Below are 22,084 nucleotides of genomic sequence, written 5' to 3'. Positions count from 1 at the left end.
AAATAACCTGTATACTGATCTGCTTCCAGGCTGGCTCCGGCGGGGACCAGTAGCATAACCTCCTCCAAGCATTTGCTTCTTTTGATTCCGAGTTCCTCCGTACAAGGAGACTTTGCTCCCTCACTGCCATCATGTTTACTCGTTGATATAGCTCAATAGATTTCCTGCTTTGCCCAAAAAATCTGTCATTTCTAGTTTTCCAGATTCTCCAAATAACAATATGGGAGGCTCTTTCCCAGCCCCATCTTACCAAATTTTCTGGAAATTTTGTGTTAAACCATTCATCATCGTCTGCAATCAGATTGCCTTTCGACTTCCAGTTTATGCCAAACAGTTGCGATGTTCTTCTCCACAGCCACCCAACTGCCTTACACCAAGAGAAGAGGTGATTGTGATCTTCAGCAGCAGCTTCACACAACTCACATCTGCTGGGGAGTTGGTGACCCGATCTGTGTAGCCGTTCTTGAGTCATGAGACGCCCCTTGAGTGCCTATCGGAAGGTTAACGCTGCTCGTGGGAAGGCTTTTTTTGACCCACACATAATCAAAGATCTTATTTTTCTGCCTAGGCACTTTGATCTTCTCCCAAGCTGACTTCATAGTGAACTCACCTTTAGACAACCAGGTAAGTCGGTCCAGCGTAGGAGGGCTCCATCTTTGTCTCTCCACTGTAATTTTGATAGATTCTGGTAGCTGAAGGATTGATTCCATGTAGCGGCATTGGGGAGAGGTTCTTGAGTCGAGCTGTGATCCCACCGTCAGGTGTCTTGGCGAATGATAGAGTACCTGTTTCGTGTTTTCAAGAAGAAGGTTTACAGGTGAACCCTGTTGACACCACAGGTTGAACCAAAACTCCACCCTGTCCCCGCTTCCAATTTCCCATTTTACATGTTCTAAGATAGCAACTGCTCCTTTCTTAACGCTCTTCCAACCGTAGGATTCTTTTCTGAGTTTTAAGGGAACCCACAGCGGCTCAGTTCTGATATATTTCGCTATGATCAAACTAGTCCAAGTAGAGTGAGCTTCATTTGCAGCTCTCCAGGCTAACTTGGCGAGGCAAGCCAAGTTGGTTTCTCTCACGGATCTAATGTCAAGACCCCCCTCAGCCTTCGGTTTTGCATAGTCTCCCAGCTGACCAGATGTGTCCGCTTTGAATCATTGGCCTGGTGTGTGTGTTGCGGAACACAACACACGATATTAACGTGATTAGGTGAGCAATCGCCTACGTTCACGATACTCAACACGAGTTTTCCACTATTTAAGAATATTACACAGCTATCAACTTTGCTTAGTGGATTCTCTAGATTCTTCTTTGTTACGTTTGATAATATTACTATCTCGATCTTCCTCACTTCTAACCATATTAGCTCTTCCTTTTGTATTATCGATAATCTTGGTCTTCTTCATATTAGCTTTACATTTGTGATTGTCAATAATCTTGGTCTTCATCATATTGGCCTCACATTTGGCCTTATCATAACCGCTAACCGTATTAGCTCCTCCTTTTGTATTATTGAGATTATTGCTAATCTTGATATTATCGATAATCTTGGTCTCCATCATATTAGCTCCATATTTGTGATTGTTGATAATCTTGGTCTCACATGTGGCCTTATCATAACCGCCTGTTAGAGTCCCATTGTCGACATTACCGTGATCTCCATGATCTCTATTATTAATAGTCCCCCTCAAATTGGTCGCGGGCGGAGCAGAGAGACCCAGTTTGACTCGGAGATCAAGGAAGTGAGTGTGTGATAATGACTTAGTAAAAATGTCGACAAATTGTTTGGATGATGGCACATAATGAGTGATGAGAGTTTCCATGGCAACTTTTTTATGAACAAAATGATAGTCGATTTCAACATGCTTCATGCGAGAATGAAATGTGGGCTTGATGGTAGTCTGAAGTGCTGAAATATTGTCACAAAAGAGGATAGGGGGTTGATGAACGAAGACTCCCAAATCGCGTAGAAGAAACATGAGCCATATAAGTTCAACAGTGGTTGATGTCATCGAGTGGTATTCTGCTTCTGAATTGGATCGGGTAACAGTAGGTTGTTTTTTGGCACTCTAGAAAATGCAATTGTTCTTAATAAATATGCAAAAGTCGGAGGTAAAATGCCGAGTAATGGGACATCCAACCCAATCGGCATATGAGAAATCATATAATGACAAGGATGTATTGGAGATCAACCAGATCTCGTGATCAATAGTGCCGTGAACAAAATGAAGAATGCGCTTAACCATCTGAAAATGAGCATTGGTCGAGTTCTGAATGAACTGACTGACAAAGTTAACACTGAAAGATAGATCATGATGAGTCATAGTGAGGTATTGGAGGCTGCTAACCAGACTTCAGTAAAAAGTAGCATCCCGAAAAGGCAAGTCACCATCCATAGTGCTAGGAGGATGGGTCACCATGGGCGTAGAGATAGGCTTGACGCCAACCATTTTAGCCTTGTTAAGAATCTCATAGGTATAGCGCTTTTGATTCAAGAATAAGCCCTCGAAGGACCTATTGACTTCAATGTCCAAAAAACAGTGCAAAAATTTGAGATTTTTCATTGCAAACACTTGAGTGACAGTGTGGATGAACTGACTAAGAAACCGATGATCATTACAAGTTAGAATAATATCATCAACGTAGAGTAGAACAATAATTATCATGGATCTATTTTTGCAAGTAAATAAGGATGGGTCAACAATACTGGAGAAGAAACTAAGAGAGAGAATAAATGTGTCGAACCGATTGTACCACGTTCGAGGAGCCTGCTTGAGCCCATACAGGGCTTTCTTCAGTTTACAAAAAAGGTCCAGTCGACGAGGGTTTTGAAATCCTGAAGTTTGTTCAAGGAACACAGTTTAATTCAAACAATCATGTAAAAAGGCATTCTTGACATCCAATTGGTGAATATCTCAGTTATAAGCCAAGGCAAGGGTGAGAACAATACGTATGGTGGCAAGCTTGATCACTGGAGAGAAGGTTTTCAGGAAGTCAATACCCAGGATTTGATCAAATCTCTTAACAACAAGATGAGCTTTTAGCCATTCGCCGAAGTCGTCACTTTTGAGTTTGGTTTTATAAACCCATTTACACTGAATGATATGCATGTCAAGATCCTTGGACACAAGATCCTAAGTGTCATTGATATGAAAATCATACATTTCCTCATGCATAGCATTATGCCACCCTTTATGAGCAAGAGAAACCTTGAGACTCTTTGGTTCTAGAGGCACATAGAGAGCAATAAAGTATTTGGAATTGGGCTTTAGTATGTCGTCCTGTATACGAGTGACCATATAATGGATTCGAGAATAAAGAATGACAGAGGTGCCTTCAACACTGTCCCTAATGGCAATCGATTGTCTAACGCCAACAGAAAAAGGTTCACAAGACTGAGAACTTTCAGAAGCAACACTGACCAAGTCGTTTTGAGTAGGTTCACATTGTACGACCGTTTTATTATGTGTTGACTCACACATAACGTTTCTTGGATCCCATGGGTCATTAGACTCAACCAAGTTGGAGTTAGTATGAGCAGACCATTCTTTTAGACTTATGAGCTCACTTCTGTGTTGGTTTGCAGAGAAGAGGAGTCCTAATTTTTGGCATGGGAAGATATTTTCATAAAAAAACATGTCTTGATGTATAAACACACTCAGTGGGAGGGAAAAGGCAACGATAGCCTTTGTGATGATAACTATAACCAGAAAAACACATGGTAATGTTTTCAAATCAAATTTGTTGGTAGTATAGTCTCAGAGATATGGAAAACATCGACATCTAAAAATTCTCAAGTTTATATAGTCTGATTTTTTTCTAAACACCTTCTCATAAGGAGTCTTCATAGATAAGGTGGACGTAGGTAATCATTTGATGATTCATGTTGTCGTTAAGAAATCTTTCACCCATAATCGAGTTAGAATTTGAGCATGAAAAAGCATGGTCAACCCCAGTTTGATGATAGACCAATGCTTTTGTTCAGCCATACCGTTTTGTTCTGAAGTTTTTGGACAACTTTTATAGTGGACAATCCTATTCATCTTTAAGTAAGTCCCGAGTTCAATACTCCTGAACTCGTCCCCTTTATCGGTTTGAAAAATCATTATTTATTTTTCAAACTAAATTTGAAGATATTTATAAAATTCAATAAATTTGTAGCATAATTCATATTTATGTCTTAAAAGAAATATCTAAGAAAATGAGAATATTCATCAATAAAGACGACATAAAATCTGAAACTTTGATTAGAAATAACAGGAGTAGGTCCCCATAAGTTACAATGAACCTTTTTCAAATAACTTCGTGAAATGGTCATCAACAGAAAGAAAAGAAAGTCTACTTATTTACCCATTTGGCAGTTTGCACATATAGCACTTTTAACAGACTTTGATGTTATTGAAATAGATTTATTTTTTTCAAGAAAGTCAACAACCTGTGCATGCACATGCCAAGTCGTTGATGCCAAACTTTTAAATTGGAGTTTCTAAATCGTGAAGAAAAGAAAACTTGTTTTTTGTCATCAACCTTGTACCTTGGGTTATCGAATCTATACAGGTCTCCTACTTTACTCCTTGTCGTCACTTGCCTGCCGGTCCTCTTGTCCTTAATCACAAAACTATCATATGAAAATTCAAATAAATAGGGCATATAAGTTAGCTTAGAGACACCATATTCTTTTTAATATATCATGAATAACCAAGACGTTGTTCAGGTGAAGAGAATGGTCACCATTTTCAATTTTCGTGGACTCAACATGTGTAATATTTAATCTGACACCATTTTTTACCTTAATTTTTTCTGAGCCATAATACTTTGAAAGTTTCAAAATTGCTTGGATTGACAATAATGTACGAGGTGGCTTCCATGTCAGGGAACCAATCTTGATTTTGGCTATCAGTAAGTTTCATTGTCACAAGAGCTTACAGAACGTCTTCAACTTGATGGACATGATTAAAACGATGTCAATAGTTGATGGCACTATGATTCATCTTGCCACATATTTGACATAAGACCTCTTTTTCTTTTCCTTGATTGCTTTTGACATTTGGTTGATTAAAACCAAATTTGATTTTATTTTGATTGAATTGACTGCTGCCCTATCCAGCTTGGATAAAGTTATGTCTCTTTAAGTTAAGTGTTGCTTTGTGTTAACTCAATTTTTCTGATTGATAATTTTTTGCCCAAAAAAGACAAAGTGCTCATTTACACCTTCTTCATGTACGGTGCACATGGTTTCACACCCTTGAATCAAGCCAACTACATCATTGTACGATGGAATGGGCGGCTTTAGCATAGTTGTAATGAATGCATCGTGTTCATGACCAAGCCCATTGAGGAGCAAAAATACCATAGTTTCATCTTTCACAGGCTTGCCAATGGTTGCGAGTTTATCACTGATTTTTTTGAACCCATTGACATATTCATTTATCGAGAGACTTCTTTTCCGATATGGCTGCAATTTTTGAGTCAATAGAAATTCATGTTTCTTGGAGACGTGAACAAAAGCCTTGATAAGAGTATTTCATACCTCACTAGGTGTTTGGAAGTCAACGACGAGGCCCAACACTTCCTTGAATAGATTGCTTGTGATCCATCCTCGCAGTAGCCTATTAGATTTTTTTCAAGCAATAAACTCTAGATTTGAGACACCATCTATGGTTTGAGCTGAGATAGGAGTTTCGTGATCTACACAACCAATCATGTATTGGCTTTCAATAAGACCAAGCAACTGTGTTTTTCACAACAGAAAATTGAATTTAATTGTGACGAAATTCATCACATTCAGGTTAAAGGGGTATGAGAATTTGATGGAGCATTCGATGAATGTTGACGCCATTGAGAAGGACACTACAATCACTCAGGATGCAGTAGGCTCTGATACCATAAAAAAATACAACACACGATATTAACGTGGTTCGGTGAGCAATCAGCTATGACCACGATACTCCACTCAACAACACATATATGGAGTTTTCCACTATTTAAGAATATTACACTGCTATTGACATTGCTTAGTCGATTATCTAGATTCTTCTTTGTTACATTTGATAAGATTACTATCTTGATCTCCCTCACTTCTAACCATATCAGCTCTTCCTTTTGTATTATCGATAATTTTGATACTATCGATAATCTTGGTCTCCATCATATTAGCTTCACATTTGTGTTTGTTGATAATCTTGGTCTCTGCCATATTAGCCTCACATTTGGCCTTATTATAACCGTTAAGCGTATTAGCTTCTCCTTTTGTATTATTGAGATCATCGATAATCTTGGTCTCCATCCTATTTGCTCCACCTTTGTGATTGTTGATAATCTTGGTCTCACATTTGGCCTTATCATAACCGGCTGTTAGAGTCCTATTATTGTGCCCAATATTATAGTGTTCTCCATGGTCATCGTAACCTTTTGTTAGACTCCCATTGTTGACATTATCATGCCCGTCGACATTATCGTGCCCATCATGATCTCTAACATCCTCTGCCTCATGCTTTCTATTGTTTGGGAGCAATGGTTTTGCTAAAACAGTATACTTTGGCCAACCCAACACCGCATTTCAACACCGTTCACCAGATGATCTTTTTGGCAACTTCATCTTTAATGCCATATTTGGTAACACATGAAAATCAGGCATATAGAGATTTTAGTTATGCAGTCTGAAATAAGAAACGTCAAAGTTATGGTCAATCATGCTGCGTAGTGACAATATGAGTTACAAGGCAGTTTTAGCATCTTCATACTAGAAGCCAAAGAAAACACAGGGCACAAAATTCTTCATGGCATAGGGGTGCAAATGGATTGCATTGGGTTGAACCTCAATCTGAATCTGACATAATATTGTAGGTTTTGGATCTTAAGGTAAGATCCGAATTTAAATCCAAATCAAGTTGGGACTTTTTTTTTTTATATTTACACGGAGAAACTGCTCTCAGTATCAGAGACCTAGCCACTCTTGTTCTACATCTCATACTTACAATCATTGTCCTGGCAGCGTAAAACTTTGTGGACTTACCTATTGCCCCCAGGGAGTTGCCACGCTTCCGCTTGCACAATGGGTGATGCTTGGGACTTGCATGATTGTATTTTTCTGATTGAGATTTGGATCCATATCAATCTTCCCGATCTGACTAGTTTGGACCCACAGTCTATGCATGCACGGGGCACTGAAATAAGGATTTACATGTCAGGCAAGTGTCAATGGGTCGGATATGGCTGAAACCCAGGTAGGTCTAAACCTGGATCTGACTTTGAGCTGGCGGTGCGGAGTCTGATCAGGCTTGCCATACAAAAAACATACCCGCGTCCTATAAGATTAATTACATGAATCAAAGCTGGTTCATACCCGGTAAAATATTATTTTTTATCTTTTTTACATTAAAATCATGGGTCTTAACTAGAACTCAGGTCAGACTTGGGTCTGACATGAAATTTTATAAACTATACCTAGCTCCATATACCATTCAGACCCTTTGGGTCAGATACCTCCTTCTATATCACCAAACCCTATATATGTTCACTTCCCAGTCAAACCTGACCCATTGACACCCTCAATAAGCAATTTATGAAAACAAGCTTTGAAAAGAGAAATTTCTATGTTCCCACATCTACAAGAAGCTTGGTTGGCTTTCTCGAAACTCAGTATCGGATCTCCCGTTTGCAACCCGTCTCAATCATGGGCGTAGAAATTGGTTTGCAATCACTCATATGAGCACGTTCTAGAAGATCGTTAGCATACTTTGTCTGACACAAAAACAAACCGTCAGGGGGTATGATCAACTTCGATGCCCAAAAAATAATGAAGACGATCCATGTCTTTAATAGCAAAAGTTTGAGCAAGCTGCTTTGTGAACTCAGTTAAGAGTATAGGATTACTCCCCATGAGGACCATGCCATCTACATAAACAAGAAGGATAATGGTGCTTTCTGGAGCATGATAGACGGACATTGATGAATCAGCAGTACTACAAAAAAAACATAATTTAATAGAAAAATACTAAGTTTGTCGAACCACGCACGTGAGGCTTGCTTGAGGCCGTAAAGAGCTCGATTAAGCTTGCAGACATGTTGAGGAAATTTGACATCCTCATACCAAATATGGTTGATCGAAAACAATCGAATCATGAGAAGACTAGCTTAGACCTCCATGTGTGTGGCAAGCGTCATTTGTAGTAATAGTGGCACCTTGTATTTCTTTTTCATAAGGTGAGTCAAAAAAAGCTTCAAGATCTGAAAAAGTACTAAATTCCCCGAGAGATTAGATTCATGTTTGTAAAGGCATGCGGGCTCTTGATAAGGTAGGTTTCCTTCATCAAAAACCACGTGTCTAGACATATACATACGGCTAGTAGGAGGATATAAGCACCTATATCCCTTATATTGAATGTTGTAGCCCAAAAATACACATGTGGTAGTGACATGGGATCAAATTTAGTACTTCCATATGGGCATAAGTAAGGAAAACACCTGCTGCCAAAAACTCTGAATGAAGATTAATAATCAGGATGCTTGCTAAAGAGTTTAAAAAAGGGGGATTCTATATCAAGAGAGGATGAGGCCAATCGATTTATCAAAAAAATGGCTGTGGTGAAAGCTTCTACCCAAAAATGTTTGGGAATTTTGGAATAGAAAAGCATTTTGAGACCTAATTCCATCACATTTCGATGTTTTCTCTTTGCAGTCCCATTTTGCTTAGGTGCTTTTGGATACAAGGTTTGCCGTTTTATGCCAAAATCATTAAGGTAATTAATAAATTTTTTGCTGCTATATTCTTCTCCACCGTTCAATTGGAAAATCTTAATTTTCTTGTCAAATTGTCGTTACACATGCCGATGAAAGTGAACAAAAACATTAAAGAAATCAGATTTTTTAACGGATATATCCAAGTAAACTTGGTACAATCATCTATAAACAAAACATAAAATCTGAATCCTCCTTTGGAATAAATTGGAGCCGGCCCCCACAAATCTGAGTGAATCTTCGTAAAAGGTTCATTACAACTTTCACTTTCATTCAAAAAAGGCATTCTAGACGACTTTCCCATTTGGCAGCTAGAGCAAATAGGATTCTTATTTGGCAAAGAACTAACTTGAATTAAATTCTTTTTATTCAAGAAACAAACCACATCATACTGAGCATATCCAAGACGGTGGTGCCATCTCTCTAGATCAACTTGCCAAAATCTGTTGGAAAAATATGCAGCATGTTTTCCCCAAGAATGTATAAACCACCGTGCTTAGCTTCGGTCGCCACTACCTGTCCCGTTTGCTTGTCCTTAATAACACAGTCAGAGGATGATAATTGCATGGTACATGGAAAGTCCGAAATCAGTTGGCTAACTGAAACAAGGTTTTTTTTATTTTAGGGACGCATAAAACATTTTTTAGAAGAATTGGTAGAATCTTTAGTTTGCAAGAAAATATCTCCAATGTGAGAAATGGATAATTTTTCACCATTTCCAATGGGGATTTTATCACAACCTGAGTAGGGCCACAAGTTAGATAACTTACCTGAATCTGAAGTCATATGTGTGGAAGCCCCAGTGTCGACAAACCTTCCCTTATGAACATCAGTGTGACAAATATCGCGAGATTTACGAAAATCTCACAAGAAATTTCCTGAAAGTTTAAAACGGCAATTTCTCGTGAGATTTTCAAAATATCGCAAGATTTATGAAAAAAACATAAATACCATGATTTAAATGCAATATTTACATTTTAAACGGCTATTTATTGCAAAAAAAATCATGTATTTTTATTTTAAATAATTTGTATTAATATTTTCTTATAAAAAATCATTTTTATAAATTTTAATTTATTTTTTTATTGTCAAGATTTTGCCCGAAAAAAACATGAGATTTATGGAATTTTTTCAATTTCTCACGAGTTTTTGAAAAACGAGAAATTGCCGATAAAAACGTTTGTCACTATGATGAACATAGACAACATAAAAAAACCGGCTTGATCTTCGGATCACAAAGCTCAAGGAGAACGACTCATTAGGTGGCAACTTGGGTGATCGCAAACACGTGTCCCGCTCCATTTCCACAAGGGGAGTCCCCTCGCATGTTTCAATTGTCAAAGTAGTATTTTCCTAGGAGATGGCTTACCAATCAGCAATCCACTATCCCTTGATGTTGAAGAAGAAGAAAGGAAAGTTTTCCCTGCCCCTTCTTGTCCCTATAACGAAGGTTTCTGAATTCCTCCCACCGTCTTCTTCATGCTGTTGCATCACTTGGCCTATGAGATCATCATCATCACTTTCAATCATGAAGGCTTTCACGGCCGCTGCCTATACCGCTTACCTCACAGATCTGTACCTGAGCAAAAATGGGCTAAGACAACTGGTTCAGCGGCTATGCCTCTGCAGATCAATAACGATACCCACCCCATTAAATGAAAATAAAGGTCAAACGGCAGGTGGAAGAGAAAGAGGAGGAGGAGGTGGGGAGGGAATCTCAGTCAGGCCATTGAATTCACTGTTGCAATTGAGAGGAAGCTTTGCTGAATCTTCCTCCAAGAATAACACAAACAACAATATCTCTCTTCTCAAGAAGAGGGAAGACAGAGCAGCCGTTTTAGTGATTGTGTTTGAGGACGAACGCGGAGATCTTCGTGTCATCCTCACCAAGAGATCCTCTAACTTATCGTCCCATTCTGGTTAACATCTCTCTCTCTCTCTCTCATTACATTCGTGATGGTGAACCATAATACATAAGTTCTCTCTCTCTCTAAAACGCAGGGGAAGTGTCACTGCCAGGTGGTAAAGCAGAGGAGGAGGATGCGGATGATGCAGAAACGGCTCTGAGAGAAGCAAAGGAAGAGATTGGGTTGGACCCATCCTTGGTGAAGGTCGTTGCTGTCCTCGAACCATTTCTATCCAAGGTTTCTTTCTAGCTAACTTTTCTTGCTTGGATTTTTACTATTACTCTCCTTTGTATAATTTTTAACAGGGAATTTGTCAGGTCCCCCCCCCTGCATTTTTCAAACTTTTAGAATTTCTCTTTTTTGAAAAGCAGGATGCTAATATGAATGGGAACAAAGCTCATTTTTATGGTTTGTATCATTATCATAATGAATCTTTTCCATTTTTCCTGATTTTCTCCTATAGTTTAGAAAATGGTATTTATTCACCACTATTCATAATTAATTCATGAAACCTGCATTCTTGAATTTAGCTTACTTTGCTGGCTTTTTTTTAATGTCTTGGGATTAGGGATGACAGTGGACTTGGGCGGTGGCAGGAGACAAGCTAGGTCTCCACCCCTGCTTCCTCTTAAAATCATGCCTTCGAGCTCCTCTTTCATCCTCGCACGGGTTTTGATTTTAACATTCATCCCGCCTCTATCCCTATTTCATGTCCTCCATTCCGGATCCAAATGGAGAGATGTGGGGCTGGGCCCTGTTTTCCCTTGATCCATTGTCATCCCTAAAGTAGGATTGGGGATGGAGCGGGTTGGGAATTGTGATGGGGCTGGGCAGGGAAAGCGCAAGTCCATCCCTGCTTCCATCCCCGCACAGGTTTTGATTTTAACCTCCCTCCCTATTTCATATCCTCCATCCCCAGTCCAAACGGATTGGGTTGGACCCATCCTTGGTGAAGGTCGTTGCTGTCCTCGAACCATTTCTATCCAAGGTTTCTTTCTAGCTAACTTTTCTTGCTTGGATTTTTACTATTACTCTCCTTTGTATAATTTTTAACAGGGAATTTGTCAGGTCCCCCCCCTGCATTTTTCAAACTTTTAGAATTTCTCTTTTTTGAAAAGCAGGATGCTAATATGAATGGGAACAAAGCTCATTTTTATGGTTTGTATCATTATCATAATGAATCTTTTCCATTTTTCCTGATTTTCTCCTATAGTTTAGAAAATGGTATTTATTCACCACTATTCATAATTAATTCATGAAACCTGCATTCTTGAATTTAGCTTACTTTGCTGGCTTTTTTTTAATGTCTTGGGATTAGGGATGACAGTGGACTTGGGCGGTGGCAGGAGACAAGCTAGGTCTCCACCCCTGCTTCCTCTTAAAATCCTGCCTTCGAGCTCCTCTTTCATCCTCGCACGGGTTTTGATTTTAACATTCATCCCGCCTCTATCCCTATTTCATGTCCTCCATTCCGGATCCAAATGGAGAGATGTGGGGCTGGGCCTTGTTTTCCCTTGATCCATTGTCATCCCTAAAGTAGGATTGGGGATGGAGCGGGTTGGGAATTGTGATGGGGCTGGGCAGGGAAAGCGCAAGTCCATCCCTGCTTCCATCCCCGCACAGGTTTTGATTTTAACCTCCCTCCCTATTTCATATCCTCCATCCCCAGTCCAAACGGATTGGGTTGGACCCATCCTTGGTGAAGGTCGTTGCTGTCCTCGAACCATTTCTATCCAAGGTTTCTTTCTAGCTAACTTTTCTTGCTTGGATTTTTACTATTACTCTCCTTTGTATAATTTTTAACAGGGAATTTGTCAGGTCCCCCCCCCCCCTGCATTTTTCAAACTTTTAGAATTTCTCTTTTTTGAAAAGCAGGATGCTAATATGAATGGGAACAAAGCTCATTTTTATGGTTTGTATCATTATCATAATGAATCTTTTCCATTTTTCCTGATTTTCTCCTATAGTTTAGAAAATGGTATTTATTCACCACTATTCATAATTAATTCATGAAACCTGCATTCTTGAATTTAGCTTACTTTGCTGGCTTTTTTTTAATGTCTTGGGATTAGGGATGACAGTGGACTTGGGCGGTGGCAGGAGACAAGCTAGGTCTCCACCCCTGCTTCCTCTTAAAATCATGCCTTCGAGCTCCTCTTTCATCCTCGCACGGGTTTTGATTTTAACATTCATCCCGCCTCTATCCCTATTTCATGTCCTCCATTCCGGATCCAAATGGAGAGATGTGGGGCTGGGCCCTGTTTTCCCTTGATCCATTGTCATCCCTAAAGTAGGATTGGGGATGGAGCGGGTTGGGAATTGTGATGGGGCTGGGCAGGGAAAGCGCAAGTCCATCCCTGCTTCCATCCCCGCACAGGTTTTGATTTTAACCTCCCTCCCTATTTCATATCCTCCATCCCCAGTCCAAACGGATTGGGTTGGACCCATCCTTGCTGAAGGTCGTTGCTGTCCTCGAACCATTTCTATCCAAGGTTTCTTTCTAGCTAACTTTTCTTGCTTGGATTTTTACTATTACTCTCCTTTGTATAATTTTTAACAGGGAATTTGTCAGGTCCCCCCCCTGCATTTTTCAAACTTTTAGAATTTCTCTTTTTTGAAAAGCAGGATGCTAATATGAATGGGAACAAAGCTCATTTTTATGGTTTGTATCATTATCATAATGAATCTTTTCCATTTTTCCTGATTTTCTCCTATAGTTTAGAAAATGGTATTTATTCACCACTATTCATAATTAATTCATGAAACCTGCATTCTTGAATTTAGCTTACTTTGCTGGCTTTTTTTTAATGTCTTGGGATTAGGGATGACAGTGGACTTGGGCGGTGGCAGGAGACAAGCTAGGTCTCCACCCCTGCTTCCTCTTAAAATCCTGCCTTCGAGCTCCTCTTTCATCCTCGCACGGGTTTTGATTTTAACATTCATCCCGCCTCTATCCCTATTTCATGTCCTCCATTCCGGATCCAAATGGAGAGATGTGGGGCTGGGCCTTGTTTTCCCTTGATCCATTGTCATCCCTAAAGTAGGATTGGGGATGGAGCGGGTTGGGAATTGTGATGGGGCTGGGCAGGGAAAGCGCAAGTCCATCCTTGCTTCCATCCCCGCACAGGTTTTGATTTTAACCTCCCTCCCTATTTCATATCCTCCATCCCCAGTCCAAACGGATTGGGTTGGACCCATCCTTGGTGAAGGTCGTTGCTGTCCTCGAACCATTTCTATCCAAGGTTTCTTTCTAGCTAACTTTTCTTGCTTGGATTTTTACTATTACTCTCCTTTGTATAATTTTTAACAGGGAATTTGTCAGGTCCCCCCCCCCCCTGCATTTTTCAAACTTTTAGAATTTCTCTTTTTTGAAAAGCAGGATGCTAATATGAATGGGAACAAAGCTCATTTTTATGGTTTGTATCATTATCATAATGAATCTTTTCCATTTTTCCTGATTTTCTCCTATAGTTTAGAAAATGGTATTTATTCACCACTATTCATAATTAATTCATGAAACCTGCATTCTTGAATTTAGCTTACTTTGCTGGCTTTTTTTTAATGTCTTGGGATTAGGGATGACAGTGGACTTGGGCGGTGGCAGGAGACAAGCTAGGTCTCCACCCCTGCTTCCTCTTAAAATCCTGCCTTCGAGCTCCTCTTTCATCCTCGCACGGGTTTTGATTTTAACATTCATCCCGCCTCTATCCCTATTTCATGTCCTCCATTCCGGATCCAAATGGAGAGATGTGGGGCTGGGCCCTGTTTTCCCTTGATCCATTGTCATCCCTAAAGTAGGATTGGGGATGGAGCGGGTTGGGAATTGTGATGGGGCTGGGCAGGGAAAGCGCAAGTCCATCCCTGCTTCCATCCCCGCACAGGTTTTGATTTTAACCTCCCTCCCTATTTCATATCCTCCATCCCCAGTCCAAACGGATTGGGTTGGACCCATCCTTGGTGAAGGTCGTTGCTGTCCTCGAACCATTTCTATCCAAGGTTTCTTTCTAGCTAACTTTTCTTGCTTGGATTTTTACTATTACTCTCCTTTGTATAATTTTTAACAGGGAATTTGTCAGGTCCCCCCCCTGCATTTTTCAAACTTTTAGAATTTCTCTTTTTTGAAAAGCAGGATGCTAATATGAATGGGAACAAAGCTCATTTTTATGGTTTGTATCATTATCATAATGAATCTTTTCCATTTTTCCTGATTTTCTCCTATAGTTTAGAAAATGGTATTTATTCACCACTATTCATAATTAATTCATGAAACCTGCATTCTTGAATTTAGCTTACTTTGCTGGCTTTTTTTTAATGTCTTGGGATTAGGGATGACAGTGGACTTGGGCGGTGGCAGGAGACAAGCTAGGTCTCCACCCCTGCTTCCTCTTAAAATCCTGCCTTCGAGCTCCTCTTTCATCCTCGCACGGGTTTTGATTTTAACATTCATCCCGCCTCTATCCCTATTTCATGTCCTCCATTCCGGATCCAAATGGAGAGATGTGGGGCTGGGCCTTGTTTTCCCTTGATCCATTGTCATCCCTAAAGTAGGATTGGGGATGGAGCGGGTTGGGAATTGTGATGGGGCTGGGCAGGGAAAGCGCAAGTCCATCCCTGCTTCCATCCCCGCACAGGTTTTGATTTTAACCTCCCTCCCTATTTCATATCCTCCATCCCCAGTCCAAACGGATTGGGTTGGACCCATCCTTGGTGAAGGTCGTTGCTGTCCTCGAACCATTTCTATCCAAGGTTTCTTCTAGCTAACTTTTCTTGCTTGGATTTTTACTATTACTCTCCTTTGTATAATTTTTAACAGGGAATTTGTCAGGTCCCCCCCCCCCTGCATTTTTCAAACTTTTAGAATTTCTCTTTTTTGAAAAGCAGGATGCTAATATGAATGGGAACAAAGCTCATTTTTATGGTTTGTATCATTATCATAATGAATCTTTTCCATTTTTCCTGATTTTCTCCTATAGTTTAGAAAATGGTATTTATTCACCACTATTCATAATTAATTCATGAAACCTGCATTCTTGAATTTAGCTTACTTTGCTGGCTTTTTTTTAATGTCTTGGGATTAGGGATGACAGTGGACTTGGGCGGTGGCAGGAGACAAGCTAGGTCTCCACCCCTGCTTCCTCTTAAAATCCTGCCTTCGAGCTCCTCTTTCATCCTCGCACGGGTTTTGATTTTAACATTCATCCCGCCTCTATCCCTATTTCATGTCCTCCATTCCGGATCCAAATGGAGAGATGTGGGGCTGGGCCCTGTTTTCCCTTGATCCATTGTCATCCCTAAAGTAGGATTGGGGATGGAGCGGGTTGGGAATTGTGATGGGGCTGGGCAGGGAAAGCGCAAGTCCATCCCTGCTTCCATCCCCGCACAGGTTTTGATTTTAACCTCCCTCCCTATTTCATATCCTCCATCCCCAGTCCAAACGGATTGGGTTGGACCCATCCTTGGTGAAGGTCGTTGCTGTCCTCGAACCATTTCTATCCAAGGTTTCTTTCTAGCTAACTTTTCTTGCTTGGATTTTTACTATTACTCTCCTTTGTATAATTTTTAACAGGGAATTTGTCAGGTCCCCCCCCTGCATTTTTCAAACTTTTAGAATTTCTCTTTTTTGAAAAGCAGGATGCTAATATGAATGGGAACAAAGCTCATTTTTATGGTTTGTATCATTATCATAATGAATCTTTTCCATTTTTCCTGATTTTCTCCTATAGTTTAGAAAATGGTATTTATTCACCACTATTCATAATTAATTCATGAAACCTGCATTCTTGAATTTAGCTTACTTTGCTGGCTTTTTTTTAATGTCTTGGGATTAGGGATGACAGTGGACTTGGGCGGTGGCAGGAGACAAGCTAGGTCTCCACCCCTGCTTCCTCTTAAAATCCTGCCTTCGAGCTCCTCTTTCATCCTCGCACGGGTTTTGATTTTAACATTCATCCCGCCTCTATCCCTATTTCATGTCCTCCATTCCGGATCCAAATGGAGAGATGTGGGGCTGGGCCTTGTTTTCCCTTGATCCATTGTCATCCCTAAAGTAGGATTGGGGATGGAGCGGGTTGGGAATTGTGATGGGGCTGGGCAGGGAAAGCGCAAGTCCATCCCTGCTTCCATCCCCGCACAGGTTTTGATTTTAACCTCCCTCCCTATTTCATATCCTCCATCCCCAGTCCAAACGGATTGGGTTGGACCCATCCTTGGTGAAGGTCGTTGCTGTCCTCGAACCATTTCTATCCAAGGTTTCTTTCTAGCTAACTTTTCTTGCTTGGATTTTTACTATTACTCTCCTTTGTATAATTTTTAACAGGGAATTTGTCAGGTCCCCCCCCCCTGCATTTTTCAAACTTTTAGAATTTCTCTTTTTTGAAAAGCAGGATGCTAATATGAATGGGAACAAAGCTCATTTTTATGGTTTGTATCATTATCATAATGAATCTTTTCCATTTTTCCTGATTTTCTCCTATAGTTTAGAAAATGGTATTTATTCACCACTATTCATAATTAATTCATGAAACCTGCATTCTTGAATTTAGCTTACTTTGCTGGCTTTTTTTTAATGTCTTGGGATTAGGGATGACAGTGGACTTGGGCGGTGGCAGGAGACAAGCTAGGTCTCCACCCCTGCTTCCTCTTAAAATCCTGCCTTCGAGCTCCTCTTTCATCCTCGCACGGGTTTTGATTTTAACATTCATCCCGCCTCTATCCCTATTTCATGTCCTCCATTCCGGATCCAAATGGAGAGATGTGGGGCTGGGCCCTGTTTTCCCTTGATCCATTGTCATCCCTAAAGTAGGATTGGGGATGGAGCGGGTTGGGAATTGTGATGGGGCTGGGCAGGGAAAGCGCAAGTCCATCCCTGCTTCCATCCCCGCACAGGTTTTGATTTTAACCTCCCTCCCTATTTCATATCCTCCATCCCCAGTCCAAACGGATTGGGTTGGACCCATCCTTGGTGAAGGTCGTTGCTGTCCTCGAACCATTTCTATCCAAGGTTTCTTTCTAGCTAACTTTTCTTGCTTGGATTTTTACTATTACTCTCCTTTGTATAATTTTTAACGGGGAATTTGTCAGGTCCCCCCCCCCCCCCTGCATTTTTCAAACTTTTAGAATTTCTCTTTTTTGAAAAGCAGGATGCTAATATGAATGGGAACAAAGCTCATTTTTATGGTTTGTATCATTATCATAATGAATCTTTTCCATTTTTCCTGATTTTCTCCTATAGTTTAGAAAATGGTATTTATTCACCACTATTCATAATTAATTCATGAAACCTGCATTCTTGAATTTAGCTTACTTTGCTGGCTTTTTTTTAATGTCTTGGGATTAGGGATGACAGTGGACTTGGGCGGTGGCAGGAGACAAGCTAGGTCTCCACCCCTGCTTCCTCTTAAAATCATGCCTTCGAGCTCCTCTTTCATCCTCGCACGGGTTTTGATTTTAACATTCATCCCGCCTCTATCCCTATTTCATGTCCTCCATTCCGGATCCAAATGGAGAGATGTGGGGCTGGGCCCTGTTTTCCCTTGATCCATTGTCATCCCTAAAGTAGGATTGGGGATGGAGCGGGTTGGGAATTGTGATGGGGCTGGGCAGGGAAAGCGCAAGTCCATCCCTGCTTCCATCCCCGCACAGGTTTTGATTTTAACCTCCCTCCCTATTTCATATCCTCCATCCCCAGTCCAAACGGATTGGGTTGGACCCATCCTTGGTGAAGGTCGTTGCTGTCCTCGAACCATTTCTATCCAAGGTTTCTTTCTAGCTAACTTTTCTTGCTTGGATTTTTACTATTACTCTCCTTTGTATAATTTTTAACAGGGAATTTGTCAGGTCCCCCCCCTGCATTTTTCAAACTTTTAGAATTTCTCTTTTTTGAAAAGCAGGATGCTAATATGAATGGGAACAAAGCTCATTTTTATGGTTTGTATCATTATCATAATGAATCTTTTCCATTTTTCCTGATTTTCTCCTATAGTTTAGAAAATGGTATTTATTCACCACTATTCATAATTAATTCATGAAACCTGCATTCTTGAATTTAGCTTACTTTGCTGGCTTTTTTTTAATGTCTTGGGATTAGGGATGACAGTGGACTTGGGCGGTGGCAGGAGACAAGCTAGGTCTCCACCCCTGCTTCCTCTTAAAATCCTGCCTTCGAGCTCCTCTTTCATCCTCGCACGGGTTTTGATTTTAACATTCATCCCGCCTCTATCCCTATTTCATGTCCTCCATTCCGGATCCAAATGGAGAGATGTGGGGCTGGGCCTTGTTTTCCCTTGATCCATTGTCATCCCTAAAGTAGGATTGGGGATGGAGCGGGTTGGGAATTGTGATGGGGCTGGGCAGGGAAAGCGCAAGTCCATCCCTGCTTCCATCCCCGCACAGGTTTTGATTTTAACCTCCCTCCCTATTTCATATCCTCCATCCCCAGTCCAAACGGATTGGGTTGGACCCATCCTTGGTGAAGGTCGTTGCTGTCCTCGAACCATTTCTATCCAAGGTTTCTTTCTAGCTAACTTTTCTTGCTTGGATTTTTACTATTACTCTCCTTTGTATAATTTTTAACAGGGAATTTGTCAGGTCCCCCCCCCCCCTGCATTTTTCAAACTTTTAGAATTTCTCTTTTTTGAAAAGCAGGATGCTAATATGAATGGGAACAAAGCTCATTTTTATGGTTTGTATCATTATCATAATGAATCTTTTCCATTTTTCCTGATTTTCTCCTATAGTTTAGAAAATGGTATTTATTCACCACTATTCATAATTAATTCATGAAACCTGCATTCTTGAATTTAGCTTACTTTGCTGGCTTTTTTTTAATGTCTTGGGATTAGGGATGACAGTGGACTTGGGCGGTGGCAGGAGACAAGCAAGGTCTCCACCCCTGCTTCCTCTTAAAATCATGCCTTCGAGCTCCTCTTTCATCCTCGCACGGGTTTTGATTTTAACATTCATCCCGCCTCTATCCCTATTTCATTTCCTCCATTCCGGATCCAAATGGAGAGATGTGGGGCTGGGCCCTGTTTTCCCTTGATCCATTGTCATCCCTAAAGTAGGATTGGGGATGGAGCGGGTTGGGAATTGTGATGGGGCTGGGCAGGGAAAGCGCAAGTCCATCCCTGCTTCCATCCCCGCACAGGTTTTGATTTTAACCTCCCTCCCTATTTCATATCCTCCATCCCCAGTCCAAACGGATTGGGTTGGACCCATCCTTGGTGAAGGTCGTTGTTGTCCTCGAACCATTTCTATCCAAGGTTTCTTTCTAGCTAACTTTTCTTGCTTGGATTTTTACTATTACTCTCCTTTGTATAATTTTTAACAGGGAATTTGTCAGGTCCCCCCCCTGCATTTTTCAAACTTTTAGAATTTCTCTTTTTTGAAAAGCAGGATGCTAATATGAATGGGAACAAAGCTCATTTTTATGGTTTGTATCATTATCATAATGAATCTTTTCCATTTTTCCTGATTTTCTCCTATAGTTTAGAAAATGATATTTATTCACCACTATTCATAATTAATTCATGAAACCTGCATTCTTGAATTTAGCTTACTTTGCTGGCTTTTTTTTAATGTCTTGGGATTAGGGATGACAGTGGACTTGGGCGGTGGCAGGAGACAAGCTAGGTCTCCACCCCTGCTTCCTCTTAAAATCCTGCCTTCGAGCTCTTCTTTCATCCTCGCACGGGTTTTGATTTTAACATTCATCCCGCCTCTATCCCTATTTCATGTCCTCCATTCCGGATCCAAATGGAGAGATGTGGGGCTGGGCCTTGTTTTCCCTTGATCCATTGTCATCCCTAAAGTAGGATTGGGGATGGAGCGGGTTGGGAATTGTGATGGGGCTGGGCAGGGAAAGCGCAAGTCCATCCCTGCTTCCATCCCCGCACAGGTTTTGATTTTAACCTCCCTCCCTATTTCATATCCTCCATCCCCAGTCCAAACGGATTGGGTTGGACCCATCCTTGGTGAAGGTCGTTGCTGTCCTCGAACCATTTCTATCCAAGGTTTCTTTCTAGCTAACTTTTCTTGCTTGGATTTTTACTATTACTCTCCTTTGTATAATTTTTAACAGGGAATTTGTCAGGTCCCCCCCCCCCCTGCATTTTTCAAACTTTTAGAATTTCTCTTTTTTGAAAAGCAGGATGCTAATATGAATGGGAACAAAGCTCATTTTTATGGTTTGTATCATTATCATAATGAATCTTTTCCATTTTTCCTGATTTTCTCCTATAGTTTAGAAAATGGTATTTATTCACCACTATTCATAATTAATTCATGAAACCTGCATTCTTGAATTTAGCTTACTTTGCTGGCTTTTTTTTAATGTCTTGGGATTAGGGATGACAGTGGACTTGGGCGGTGGCAGGAGACAAGCTAGGTCTCCACCCCTGCTTCCTCTTAAAATCCTGCCTTCGAGCTCCTCTTTCATCCTCGCACGGGTTTTGATTTTAACATTCATCCCGCCTCTATCCCTATTTCATGTCCTCCATTCCGGATCCAAATGGAGAGATGTGGGGCTGGGCCCTGTTTTCCCTTGATCCATTGTCATCCCTAAAGTAGGATTGGGGATGGAGCGGGTTGGGAATTGTGATGGGGCTGGGCAGGGAAAGCGCAAGTCCATCCCTGCTTCCATCCCCGCACAGGTTTTGATTTTAACCTCCCTCCCTATTTCATATCCTCCATCCCCAGTCCAAACGGATTGGGTTGGACCCATCCTTGGTGAAGGTCGTTGCTGTCCTCGAACCATTTCTATCCAAGGTTTCTTTCTAGCTAACTTTTCTTGCTTGGATTTTTACTATTACTCTCCTTTGTATAATTTTTAACAGGGAATTTGTCAGGTCCCCCCCCCCCCCTGCATTTTTCAAACTTTTAGAATTTCTCTTTTTTGAAAAGCAGGATGCTAATATGAATGGGAACAAAGCTCATTTTTATGGTTTGTATCATTATCATAATGAATCTTTTCCATTTTTCCTGATTTTCTCCTATAGTTTAGAAAATGGTATTTATTCACCACTATTCATAATTAATTCATGAAACCTGCATTCTTGAATTTAGCTTACTTTGCTGGTTTTTTTTTAATGTCTTGGGATTAGGGATGACAGTGGACTTGGGCGGTGGCAGGAGACAAGCTAGGTCTCCACCCCTGCTTCCTCTTAAAATCATGCCTTCGAGCTCCTCTTTCATCCTCGCACGGGTTTTGATTTTAACATTCATCCCGCCTCTATCCCTATTTCATGTCCTCCATTCCGGATCCAAATGGAGAGATGTGGGGCTGGGCCCTGTTTTCCCTTGATCCATTGTCATCCCTAAAGTAGGATTGGGGATGGAGCGGGTTGGGAATTGTGATGGGGCTGGGCAGGGAAAGCGCAAGTCCATCCCTGCTTTCATCCCCGCACAGGTTTTGATTTTAACCTCCCTCCCTATTTCATATC

The 22,084-nt window shown here is 40.8% G+C and overlaps 1 protein-coding gene across 1 annotated transcript in view; it reads left to right on the top strand.

Annotated features, from left to right (window-relative positions):
- The first annotated feature begins 10,108 nt into the window (after positions 1 to 10,108).
- Positions 10,109 to 22,084, top strand: part of LOC149836779 (nudix hydrolase 11-like) — a 34,565-nt gene continuing 22,589 nt past the window's right edge. Inside the window, exons 1-2 of the mRNA XM_090007117.1 lie at positions 10,109 to 10,658; positions 10,741 to 10,883. Coding sequence (XP_089863243.1) covers positions 10,133 to 10,658; positions 10,741 to 10,883 — 669 coding nt within the window. The 5' untranslated portion in view covers positions 10,109 to 10,132. The remainder of the gene's footprint in view (positions 10,659 to 10,740; positions 10,884 to 22,084) is intronic.

This window comes from Nuphar pumila, chromosome 5 (assembly GCF_984573655.1).
Source record: "Nuphar pumila chromosome 5, dmNupPumi1.hap1.1, whole genome shotgun sequence".
Taxonomy (NCBI): Eukaryota; Viridiplantae; Streptophyta; class Magnoliopsida; order Nymphaeales; family Nymphaeaceae; genus Nuphar; species Nuphar pumila.
Note: the sequence above shows the minus strand (reverse complement) of the source record. Positions and strands in the feature narration are given on the sequence as shown.